This window comes from Streptopelia decaocto (assembly GCF_964273445.1).
Source record: "Streptopelia decaocto genome assembly, chromosome: 6".
Taxonomy (NCBI): domain Eukaryota; kingdom Metazoa; phylum Chordata; class Aves; order Columbiformes; family Columbidae; genus Streptopelia; species Streptopelia decaocto.
In genome coordinates this window covers 46,809,017-46,821,434 of record NC_138660.1, presented here as the reverse complement: position 1 = coordinate 46,821,434, position 12,418 = coordinate 46,809,017, and the positions used below count along the sequence as shown (strand labels likewise).

Below are 12,418 nucleotides of genomic sequence, written 5' to 3'. Positions count from 1 at the left end.
TACCAAAGCTATGAATACGCAGCCTCTTAGAGATGTAGAAACTCTGAATCCTGCCATCCTGCAGCAGATCACAGCTTCTGCAGCACTGCTGCCTGGAAAGACCAGGCGAGTACTCCCTAATCCATTACAGTTAATTAAGCCAATTATCTGAAACTGCTTTCATCAGTAAATTAAACTAGCCCTGTTGACTTTGCGTGATGTGGTCTAAGAAGTGTCTGGACTATCCTTGCCCTTGGCAGAGAGACGGGCAATACTGTGACAGCTAGAGACCAGTGATCCTTCCACTGACACCTCTGCTTGGAGAGCATATGGCAGCTTAGTTTGGGCCTTTGGGGTGAGTCTGTTTGAACTAACACTTTAGAGACTGAGCATTCATGGTAAAGTTGACTAAGCACTCATGTTTCAGTGGATGCTACTAGACAAACTGACCTTTTTGTCTTGCCAGCCTGGATACTTTGTTCCATGGTTTTCAACACCGTAACACAATTCACCTACAAGGGAGCTGCAGGATTCTTGTCTCTGAAGTGCACACTCCAGCTATTCAGTGAGTCATATTTATGAAATAAAGAAGTTTAATACTGTTAATAAAACTTTGATAAGTTTTGTGTAACTCTTATATTTCTGTATGAACATAATGACGAACAGGGACCTCCTATATCTAAACAAATACTTATTAGTGTAGCACACTAAATAGCATAGCTGTCACTAGTGTTGTCTGACTTTTGCATGCTGAGAGAGGACCTGTGCACTAATAACAGCTGTCTATATAGAATTGCAATTATGTACTGGGGGATCCCATTTTGTGCGTTTGTGAGCTGATGAATGGTGAGGCTTAGTTGCAAGTTTTAATCTCTAGATGTTAAGCAGTGTTGGAACTGGATAGCTGAAACTGAATGTTATTAGAGCCCTCTCCTATTCTGGACACAATACAACACTAAAGTAATCCTGGATAAAAACTATTTTTGTTCAAATTTACCATCTGTTACCCTAGGTTTCTTATCTTAATCTGCTGTTCTTTTGATTTATTACATACTAACAGGAATTTAGAGCAAAAAATAATAATAGGTTTATGTGATTTAATTTACTACTTTTTTCTGCATTTTTGTTAAATTCAGATTCTTCAGTCAGTTCAGTAAAGCTTCAAGCAGAATTTTGTGCAACATACTGATAGAGCATTTTAAAAGTTTTGCGCATTTTAATATTTTCAGAATGTACATATAATCTGTAAGTATATTTAAAGTTTTTCATTGTAGATGCTACTGGCATCAGGATGCTGGTTTGCCCTTCTGTCACTTACCAATCCAGTCACAGGAGCAGGGGATCTACTTTAAGAATATTCAGTCAAGTATCTAAAATGATGAATTTCATTCAGCTGGTAGAGACAAATTTTCTTTCTGTGCAAACCTATTGTCAATGGTACTAATCCAAGATTTTGTCCTAAGAGGTAAGCTCTGAAAAGTGTTTGTTTAGAAACAGAGGTCAAACTGTTCCCTTTCATGTATTTTGAAACACAAAAGTTACCTACTGCAGATACTAGAAAACAACTTCTAGCTCAATAACTAATAACCTGAAGAAATAGAACAGAATACCTATAGTTTCAGAATGGAGAAAGCAAGCATCCTGAAGCTGCAGAATTTGGAGGACACTTTAGCTGATGCAGTAAGAGGAATATAGGTCTATGTAGCTGAAGCAGTATCTTGGGCAGCAAATGTCCATGCCTCCTAACAACACACAAAGCTGCTATGTGGCTGTATAGGCAATTCAAGACTGACCTATTGTCTCTTTTTGCAATCTCAGCAGGAGGGTAAGCAGCCCATAATGTCTATACGAAGGATTTATGTCTGCTTATATAGATCACTTTTTCAATCCCCTTTTGTCTCTCACTGAGACTTTGTTGCTCTTTATGCTTTTCCTTTATCATATTGTATGACTGTCAGACACTAGAAGGCTTGAAAATCTTATGCTGCATGTTTTGCCATTTTTACCTTTTCTACCAGTGTCAGTTCTGACCTGATTTCATCAGTATCAAACTGTTAGAGCTAGAAATACCTATTATATTCATAAGCCTATCACCTAAAAGTATGGGATCTCAGCTTTCAAGCAAAAATATTTTTATGCTACTGCTTTGTGAAACATTGCTTGCTAGGGTAATTTGGACTTGCAGTTGATAAAAAGACAGAATGGTAAAATATTAAAATCTCTATCTCATAAGCAAGTATCTGTCACATATATTTGTTTTCTCAAAAAAAACCCCACAAACACACCTGATTTTTCAGGTTTGCTGTGTTAGGATGTGGTCTGTCTCTCCTTTTCTGAGATACTCATACTCACTTTACTGATATAAAGCTCCTAACAAGCCTGTATCTGTTATTTATATTTCTTAATAGAAGGAGTAAACCTCCATCTAAGCATGAAGTAGAGATGACTGAATAATGAATGTTCACCATTGTTATCTTTGAATGTAATGTATTGTAATTTGATTGCTTTCCCCCCTTGGTTTCTGATATGCAAAAGGAATTGGTCCAGTCTAACTGATAGCATGTACCTACAAGTATTTGTGAAATAACCTGATGCTTAAGGTGGTAGCAGCATAACTAGTATTGTGTCCAATTTCTGCATTTTGTTACGCCCTCAACCAGTTTTCAGTCTGTTACAAAATGGAATTTTGGTGGATTCAGATGAAAGCCAAATGTTCACTTTATTTTCTCTAATAGTGCCTCTTATCTCTTGTTCCACTAAGTAGGAAATACTTATTGACTCTCATAAGAAAGGAGAGACGGGGCTAACTTAGAGCACTTTTTCTCCTTCACTGCCAATTCAAGAAAATATAGTGAGTTACTCATCACAGATGTGAGTGTGCTATTCTCTGTAGGCACACACAGGCACACTCACTCCAGGACTAATGTGTGATTGCTTTATGCAGTACATTGTTGTCATAGAACCTTGAGTTGGGTGTCTGCAATAAGTGAAGAAACAGCATTGCTAAGCCACCCAGGTACATCTTGTGGGCCTTGTTAGCCACTGCTTGCTTGTGAGAGCTATGTACACATTTTATCTGTGGGGCAGAAGTGTCTACATCTTCAAGTCATTCCTAGTTCTGCAACACTGTATGGTCTTCCAGAAGCTTGAATCTCATCAGGTATCATTTTATCTTTCCATCTTGGCAAGGCCTGCAACCGTGCAGTCTCCAGGGTGCTAGGGGTGCTGTGAAGCTGAGCGGGATGGAGGGTACAGAGAAGGGCAGTTCAGCAGTACCGTAGGGGAACAGCCTGAAGCTCGCTGGGCACCCCAGCGCCCGGGAGCGCGGACCGGCAGTGAGAGCTGAGGGCTGTCACCTGCACACCCCGTCCCGCGGGGCCCGCGGCACAGCCCGCCCTGCCAGGCACAGCCCGCCCTGCCAGGCACAGCCCGCCCTGCCAGGCACAGCCCGCCCTGCCAGGCACAGCCCGCCCTGCCAGGCACAGCCCGCCCTGCCAGGCACAGCCCGCCCTGCCAGGCACAGCCCGCCCTGCCAGGCACAGCCCGCCCTGCCAGGCACAGCCCGCCCTGCCAGGCACAGCCCGCCCTGCCAGGCACAGCCCGCCCTGCCAGGCACAGCCCGCCCTGCCAGGCACAGCCCGCCCTGCCAGGCACAGCCCGCCCTGCCAGGCACAGCCCGCCCTGCCAGGCACAGCCCGCCCTGCCAGGCACAGCCCGCCCTGCCAGGCACAGCCCGCCCTGCCAGGCACAGCCCGCCCTGCCAGGCACAGCCCGCCCTGCCCCACGCTGCCGCCCCACCGCCCCGCTGAAAGCCATAGTGGAAGGGCGGGAAGGGGGCGCTCCCGCCACAGCCGAGGAGCAGCCGCGCTCCGTGCCCGCCGGCTGACGAGCTGCGCCCTGCGAGGGCTACGGGGCAGCGAGCACGGGTGCGCGGGGTGACGCCGCCCGGCTCCGCGCGGTGCCGGGGGCCCGAGGGGCCGCGCACCCGCCCGAGCCCCGCGGGAGCGGGGCGGCACGCGCCGGGACTCGCATGGCGCCCCGGCGCCCCCGCTGTCTCAACAACCGCCGCGCGCGAGGCGGCCGCGCGCCCGCCGCGTCCCGCTCGCGCCAGGCGCGAGGCTCCCAGAGCTCTCCCGCTCCCGCCCGCCGTGCCTCCCGCCGCCACGTGACCCCGCCGCGCAGGGGCAAGATGGCGGCGCCCAGAGCTGTCAGCGCGCTGCGGAGCGGAGGTGAGCGCGCGCCGCCGCGGGCCCGGGGCGCGGGAGGGAGGCGCGGGGCGGAGCGGGGAGAGGCGCGCGCGAGCCGGCGGGGCCGCGTCTGCCGCCTGTGCGGTGTCACCGCTGCCAGCGCTGCGCGGGCCCTGGGCGCCCGGGCTCCTCACCTGGCTGGCGCCGGTCAGAGCGGCACAGCGCCCGCCGGCTTGCGGGGGTGAACAGCCCGGGGCCCGCACCGCACGGGTGAGACACGGGAGCGTTGCGCACCAGTTTTGCTGGGATAATTCTTGCTGGGATAATTTCAGTGCTTGGCAAAAAGTAATCTGTCAGAAGTGCGTATGTTTCCTCTGCCAACCCGCTCAGCCGCAGAACTTATTGCACGCTGGCGCCTCAGTGTATGTGATGGCTTTTCAGGTCCCTCGCTCTCCCATGTCCTCCCAAAAGCAGCTTTTCTGCCACGTAACCGGTCACAAGTAAATCACTCCCGTGTGTCTTACTGACTTGTTAACATGTAAGAACAATTGTACAAGATGCTCTACTCCACTGAGAAATGTATTACGTTATGGATGTAATGTTATTTATCTCTCATTCCTTTCCCTCAACGTTTCAGTGTCTTGTGTTAAATAAGACTGGAAGCTCTTGGGGCACCATTCTGTGTTTCTTTTTAACACTTATTGTAAAATCTTAAATGTGTGAACAGAAGGAAATACCTCACAATGGTCTTGACGAGAGACTTATATGATTACTTTTTTTTGAGACTGTCAGACATTTAGTGTTGTAATATGGGGCAGAGTGATCCCAGACTAATCTTAACATAAATATTAAGCTGCGCTGTGTTTTCAGCTAAAGCATAATATTGCCATGCTTTTCAGCTGGCATAACAAAATATCAATTCCTTTTTCTCATGTTGTTGATCCTGATCTTATACTGTACTTTTACTTTTCATTCTATCCAACAGTCTTGAAAAACACTGGAAAATGTAAAGACCTTTTCTTCATAGTTAATCCTGAATTTAGCGGGGCAGAAGTGCCATGTAATTTTTTTTCAGTGGCTCATGTTCCCATAAAGAAATTTCAGTTTGACTGGACTTTTGGAATCTGAGCCTCAGCTGAACTCTGGGAAGAGCTGCAACACTTGGCCTTCAGAGTCTCCTATTTGTCTTTTTTCTAACAGCTGTCAAAACCTTCACTCTTTCACGCGTGTGCAAGTGTGTGGAACAGAATCACATTTTTTAGTGTATAATACCATGCAAACAATAGTTTATTAGTTTTAGTCTTAAATGGATTAAAATTTGGTGTGCAACTTCATACTGTTCTTCATTATTTGCCTCAGCAGTTCTGTGTCTGCCATGTTTTTGCTGTGGATATTGTTTTGGTCATGTGCCTGTGCCCTGCCGGCTCCTCTGGCCCCCTCCACACCTAGAAACCCAATGTCTGTCATCCAGTTAAAAGAGCCAAACCGTTTAAATTTGTTAAGCCTTCACACCGTCCCTTCGGGCATCAAACCTTGTTCAGCTCCCTCAGTGGATATGCGTTTCCAGAAGTTGAAAAAGCAAAACTGTCGTAGTTCAGACAAGACTGATTAAACTAAATCCAATTTTCTCTGAATTGGACAGTTCAGTATAATTTAATTTGCAAAAACTGAAAGACAGAAGTAATTTAAATTAGATTTCTGCTCACCTAAGGGAATCTATTCTACCTAAATGGAATAAAAATTGCTTTTTATAGCCTCTTTTATGGGTTTTTTTCTTTATTTCTGCTGTTATGTTTTTATAAATTATGAAATTTTCTTTATTATGGAACTGTTTCTAGATAAGTGCATTTGAACAGCAGAGAACTTGGAAGTTTTTATACTGGTTAAACACTTCCTCCACATATCAGAATGACTTAGGCTAGCAAAAAAAAAATCTTCATTATATTTGAAAAAAGAAAATAAGTTGGACAAAAGATTGCAGGAAGTTAAAAGGACAGTCTGTGCCTTTTCAGTAGGTATATTGAGAGTTCATTGGAATATTCTTTGCCTTGCTAGTGTCAGAATTGCAGCACTGTCAACCCAAGGAGAAGGTACCTGACTTTGTAAGAGTGTGAGCGGTTTGCACAAACCTTTGTGAAACTCTTCACACTCTGACTTCAGAGTGGCCTTGCAGTGGTTGAACTGAGTTTTAGCTGTCGCTCCTTCTTGAACAGTATTTGAAAATAATTTTACAGGTGATTCACGAATGTGTGAATTGCATTTACCATTTTGTAAAAGAAAAACAAGAAACATCCAGAACGTGGACACATCAAATCGATGTGTCTTGTCATGGCTTGTACTTACAAATAGTGTGGATTTTATGGTGATCCATTGACTTGTAAATGGTCTAATTACATATCATGACAGTTTCAGGTATTCCAATAATTGCATCTGTGATACTTCATTGAGTAATAAAATAAAGTAGAAGACATCAAAGAACTGCATGTCTACAAATACAACTTAAATGGTTTATGGCATAACAATCTCCTATTGATTTATTAATTTTTAGGCAAATAAATTACTAGAGTAGAAGCCCCTAATTTCTTGTAATGAAGTTTCAGGACTTTCAGCCACTGGAAAATAATTGTTGATAAGACATCCCTTGTAAAATGAGTTACTTACTGTGTTAATTGCTGATAAAATGATTTCTTATCTTGCTTCTGTATCTCTAACAATGAATAAGTATTGTGTAATAATCTGTGTGGCATATTATTGGCCAGACTTTTAAAGTTAATCTACAGTAGGCTGATGGTGTGTGGTACGTCTCCTAGATATGTGATACATCTCTTAGACATGTAGTCTGCATGCACAGGCTGTCCATTTGCTCATACACGCTTTGTTAAGCCATGTGCAGAACTGGGGGTACACATGCAGGTTCCTAAATGGGTGCCAGTAAACCTGGAAATTCCACACTTGTATAAAGCTGTAGCTGTTTCCAGCACCACAGTATGTGAGATGTTGAGAGATACTTTTCTGCGGATGCAGAGCCTTAGAAATGGTTGTTGTCAAGATTTTTCTGAGAACGTTACTCTTTTCCCCTCCCTTAGTAAACTGGAGATATTAATACATAAATGTGTTTTTAAAACCTCTTTCAAAAAAAGGAGGGGGGCATAGCTGGAGTTCGGTTTTGTTGCAATACAGCTTCATATCCTTGTGCTTCTGAGTCTGTCTGAAGTGCCAACTCTCATTAGAAATCAGTTTGTTTGGGGTTTTTTTAAATATTAAAGAACATTCTTATTTGGGCTATATAGATCACCAGTTTGGTTCATGGGTCTTGTCAGTAATGCATGGTTCAGTGTTGTCTATACTTCATAGTTAGTCTAGGCAAAATGGAGTATTTCAAAGGAATAATAAACACTTCTCCAGCAAGGTATTTATATGGAAATTGTCAAACTATTCTGAAGCATTACAGAAGTTACAAACATTAGTTCAGACCCTGCAGAGGGTGGACTAATAGAAGAAGGTGTAGCAAGTGACTGAGGCAATATGAGGTGATTTGGTTTACATCCTGTAGGTAAAATGCCTATATTTAATTTTACTTAGTGTTTTTCTTTGTCATTAGACATGGCTTTGCCATTGACGATGGTAAAACTGGTAGTCAGCTTTTACATTACCATTTTATATTGAACTCTGCATGTTAGTGTACAGAGTGTGCTATGGAGTCTCCAGCTGGGAGGTGGTTAAATAAATCAAGTGCCTGCTGTAAATCTCTTCAAATCTCCATTTCCTTGGCTTTTTGATTTCCAGAAACATGGTCAAGATGAAATCATTTACCTTACTGAATCGTATCTATCCAAAACCATTGCAGTTTCCACCACCTGCAAGGGGAGAGAACTGTCTTCGCTCTCTGGGAATCTTTTTTGCAGCAGTTTCTGATATCCCGTTGCTGCCACTAACCCACTTCTTCCATAGGTGGGAACCAGGACTGGCCAGCAAGTCACTTCCTCACCCACACAGCCTTCTGCAGAGAATCTGGCCCCTTTCTGAACTGTTAGCAGAAGCAGCATGTGAGCTGCGATGAGGCATCCTTTGCCCTGTGTGCTTATTTTCCTTTCCTTTTATATTTCTTTTACTTATTAAATATTTACTCATGATCCAGAATTTATTAAATACCTGTGGTCAGCTTTGTTTCATGAACACAGCTGAGGGTGCCTACTGGTCCTTGTGGAAGCAGGGGACATCCCTGTGAAAAATAAGGTACCAAGCTGTATTTTAGGGGAATGTAATTTCTATTACCTTAACCTTAATTTGAAGTTGATACGTATCATTATTGATATTTAGCTGGTTTGTGCATTCTGTCCAAATGGGAACCTGTCTTTTTTCTCCTCCTGCTTTGGAATTGGAGTTGACATAAAACATTTAACCAAACTTAAGAAACTGAGTGAATTTGAGTTAGAAGATGGAGCAGTAATGGCTGCCTCATAAAAGACCCTTGTCTCTTGAGTTTTCCATAAAAACTTTGCTGAATCTTTACTAAGCAGTAATTCTGATACACATAGTCCATACTTTGTGTTTTGTTAGCTTGCAGCCCTTGATAACTTTCAGTCTCATGAAATGAAAACTGTTCAATATTTTTAAGAAGAAGTGAAGAAAGGACTCAAAATGAGGTAATTTTCTTTTTTTTTTTTCTGAAATCAAAGCATGTATGCCACATTTTTAACTGCCATATACTAATGAATCAATGTTTCCATCTTTTTGTTGATGCATTTTGAAATAGGAGTTACATTTATTTTTTTAAATGGTTGTAGCTTAACCTTTGATAAGTATATTTAACCATAAACTTCAACATATATGAGATTATTCTCTTGTTGAGAATAGATCATAAAAATCTCCTTAGCACTATTAATACTCAAATTCTAAAAGTATTTCTTCATCCATATCTTCATCACAGTTGAAAAGAAACTTAAAAATTTACAATTCAAAAAATCAATCAATTATGACTTTAAATACTGTTAAGCTAATGCTTTTCAAAAAAAATAACCATAGCAGATACAGATAACCATTTTAGGGAGACTTGACTAAATGTCTGCTAGTACTCCAGAATGGTAATGAAATATGTCCTGTAATTCTGACATCTTTTGCAGATGAGAAAAAGTGATTTAAAACTTTTGCTAGAGTTTTCAAGATCAAATGATGTTTGGCTACACTGTGCAATATATGAGATGGGCAATTAGCTGGAAGAAAATATTAATTCACATTTTCCATTAATTTGTAGACAGACTCATGTCTCCAGAATTTAACATTAGCATTATCAGCTGTAAATGATGCACGGTGCAAGTTCAAACCACTTGATTGTAGTACAGTTTTAGCATTTTTCAAATGATCCTAAGGCAGTTTCATCCCTGCCTTGAAAATAATCAAGCAGACAAGGAATTATTCCCATTTCAACAGTGCAGCAATGAGTAACTCTGGGGGAGACATGCACTTTCATGGTTTGAGGCATGAGAGAAAAAATATTCCCCTTTCAATAAAGTGTTAATTGTTCTCTTCTTTCAGTTGAGAGGTAATGTATTGTTGGCAGCACACAGTCCCTTTGTTCTGACAAGATCTATCACTTCTGGCTGTGGGTGGATTTGTAGGGTGTGGTTTCTCAATCAGCATTAGCTAAGATTGCCTTTAAATGAAGGGAAGTCATTCGCAGATATCCAGCCATGGCTGAGAGGGATCAGCTTGTGGATCTACGTGAAAACCAGCCGCCGCGGTGTCCGGGTTGGCAACTCCCTGCTCCTGTTTGATGCAGGAGGGAGGAGGGTGGCTTATAAAGCAGCAGCTTTGCTGACCCACGCCTGCTCAGGTAGCCGTTCATCACCATACATAAAAGGTCTTTTCTTTTTTGTAGGAAGGTGCCCATTGACCTGGTGCTGGAGCGCCACCATTGCAGTTACAACTAAAACACACATAGAGACAAAATTTGTGACAAGTTCCGAAGAATACTTAGTTTCAGCCTTTTGTGAATACTTCCTCTGCTCTGTGTGCCTTGCGTCTTGGGTGGCCAGAGCCCAGGTAGTGCCCTACATCTGCCAGTACTGAGCTTGTGACAAATATATTGCACAGGTGCAAGAAGTTAAGTGAGACAAGCCTAGCTGTAATCCTGCAGGCAATTGAACTGTTTTGGAAATACGTATTTACATGTATAATTTTCAATTTTGCAGCATTTTCCTTAAAGTTCACTTGGACCTTTCCCTAACCAGAAAGGAACTGCTTTCTCTTTCCATTCCCATCACAGAACTCTGAAACTTTGCCACTGTCTGCAGCAGCTCACCGCCCTGGTGCAGTGATTCTCCATAAGGGCTGGTGTCTATCTGGCTACCGGCCCTGAAAGAAAATACCAGAAAGCTCTGGAAAAGCCTCTACCAAGAAACTGGGATGCCCCATCATAGGGACTTGACTTGCTGACATGTTTCCAAAACAGGTTTTACAGTGTTCTCTGTCCTCAGAGTTAGATGTGGGGATGTCGCTGAACAAGGAGCACTCCCTGTTTGCATGAACAACTTCTGTGTCACCTGCCAGAGGCTGTTGTCCTTGTCTGACTTTTCCTTACCTGGCTTCAGCTACAGAAGCCAAGGCTCAACATAATACCATGTAATAGGGTGAAAAGTCACGTCTGTGATTTGTATTCCAGATGCGCAGTTCCATGCTGGCTTTGGGCAGCACAAAAGGAAAACTTTGTCTCTTACTGAAGGGGTAGGTCTCTTCAGGCTCACAAATGTGGCATTAACAAACACACAACTCTTAGTGTGGCTCTGCAGGGAAGCGAATGACGGATTTAACTTCTCTGTACTTACACAGCAAATCAATGGAATAAAGGATACTGCTTTGCAATCTCTAGAGGTTAAATCAAAGAGAAGAAAGATACAGACTCTTAAATTCTACACCAGATGACCCTGCCGAGCCTACATACAGGATCAAACTGCAAGTGAAGTCTCTGGCTTCTTGGTTCTTCCACGTTCTGTTACTTAAAACGTCAGGAATAGCAGCAGAGTGTATCACAGGGCTCTGCTGGTCTCTAAGCTTGTTTACTGTAATATGTAGCCTTTGAAGAGAAAGAACGAAGAACTGAATCATCCCTGAAGAAACTCTGGGCTTCAAATTGTGAATTATATTATATTTTAGAGCAGATAACTCCTCTAACCAAAATCACAGGATCAGATGCCCTGTGAGTATATAATACAACATTTTTTTGCCTCCAAGAGCTGGCAGCACAGGAAGGTACGGCAGACAAAAGGTACTGAAATTGTGAGCACTGGCTGATGGATGGAGAAACTGTAGTGCCGAGGGAGTAATTTGTGGAGGGTCTGGTGGCAGCGCAGCATTGACAGAATGAAATGAGGCCTGGGGCCTGCCCTGACGCCTGTGCTCCCAAGGTACCAGGCTAACATGCAGTTTAACCATGGACGTACGTGAAGTAGCTTTCTACATTTAGACAACGCATTCCTTTTACTCAGGCTCTTGCACTGGATTACCCTACCTAGACCAGGAGCTGGATTTAAGGCATACACAAAATCAACATACCATGTGTCTGTGAAGTTTAGCAATTGTGTGTTGTGGGTGTCCTCTAGTTGTGTAGGGGATAGTGAACTGAGCTGGTCTGACATGCTTCCCCACGTTCCTTGCGTGGTTTTCTATGTAGAGCTGGAGTTGGAGTGTAAGGTTGAGGCTACCAAAAAAAAAAAAAAAACCTGTTTCAGTAGTTGAATGGCCATACCATTGTGTCATGATGTTTTTATTTCTTATGCTGGAGAGAACCTGGGTTTCTGCTGAAGTCACACTGAAGACTGGCTGCTTCTCATTTTGAATCTCTTCTGGTGCTAAAGCTGCAGTGGAGGTCTGTGTTGTGAAACCTAAGCTATTTTTCCTTCCCATGGTATTCAGTCATATTAGATATAATGTTCTGGTTGTAATGGTTGTGAATCCTGAGGAAATTTAAGCGGAAGCTTAGGAATTTTTGAGCAGTCTTCAGTGACAGATCTGCTGGTCCATTGAAAACTATGATTTCAAAGCAGTACTTGTTTGTGCGTGCTGTTTGTAAAAGGTCTTTTCCGTGCTGACACCACCTGTGGGACCCCTGGTTACAGTGATCTTCTCCATTTGGGGTTGTATAATTTTCCCCCTTGTTTTTGTTCCTCCTTCCTTCTCCCCCACTCTCAAACAAGCATATTCCTACAGCACGTGGAAAGGCACCACTGTCAAGACAGACTTGCTGCCTCTTTTTC

General features: G+C 43.1%; 1 protein-coding gene across 1 annotated transcript in view; it reads left to right on the top strand.

Moving 5' to 3' along the window:
* The first annotated feature begins 3,790 nt into the window (after positions 1 to 3,790).
* The window catches only part of METAP1D (methionyl aminopeptidase type 1D, mitochondrial), a 48,653-nt gene continuing 40,025 nt past the window's right edge, over positions 3,791 to 12,418 (top strand). The window contains exon 1 of the mRNA XM_082057261.1: positions 3,791 to 4,208. Within this exon, the coding sequence (XP_081913387.1) occupies positions 4,010 to 4,208 (199 nt within the window). The 5' untranslated portion in view covers positions 3,791 to 4,009. The remainder of the gene's footprint in view (positions 4,209 to 12,418) is intronic.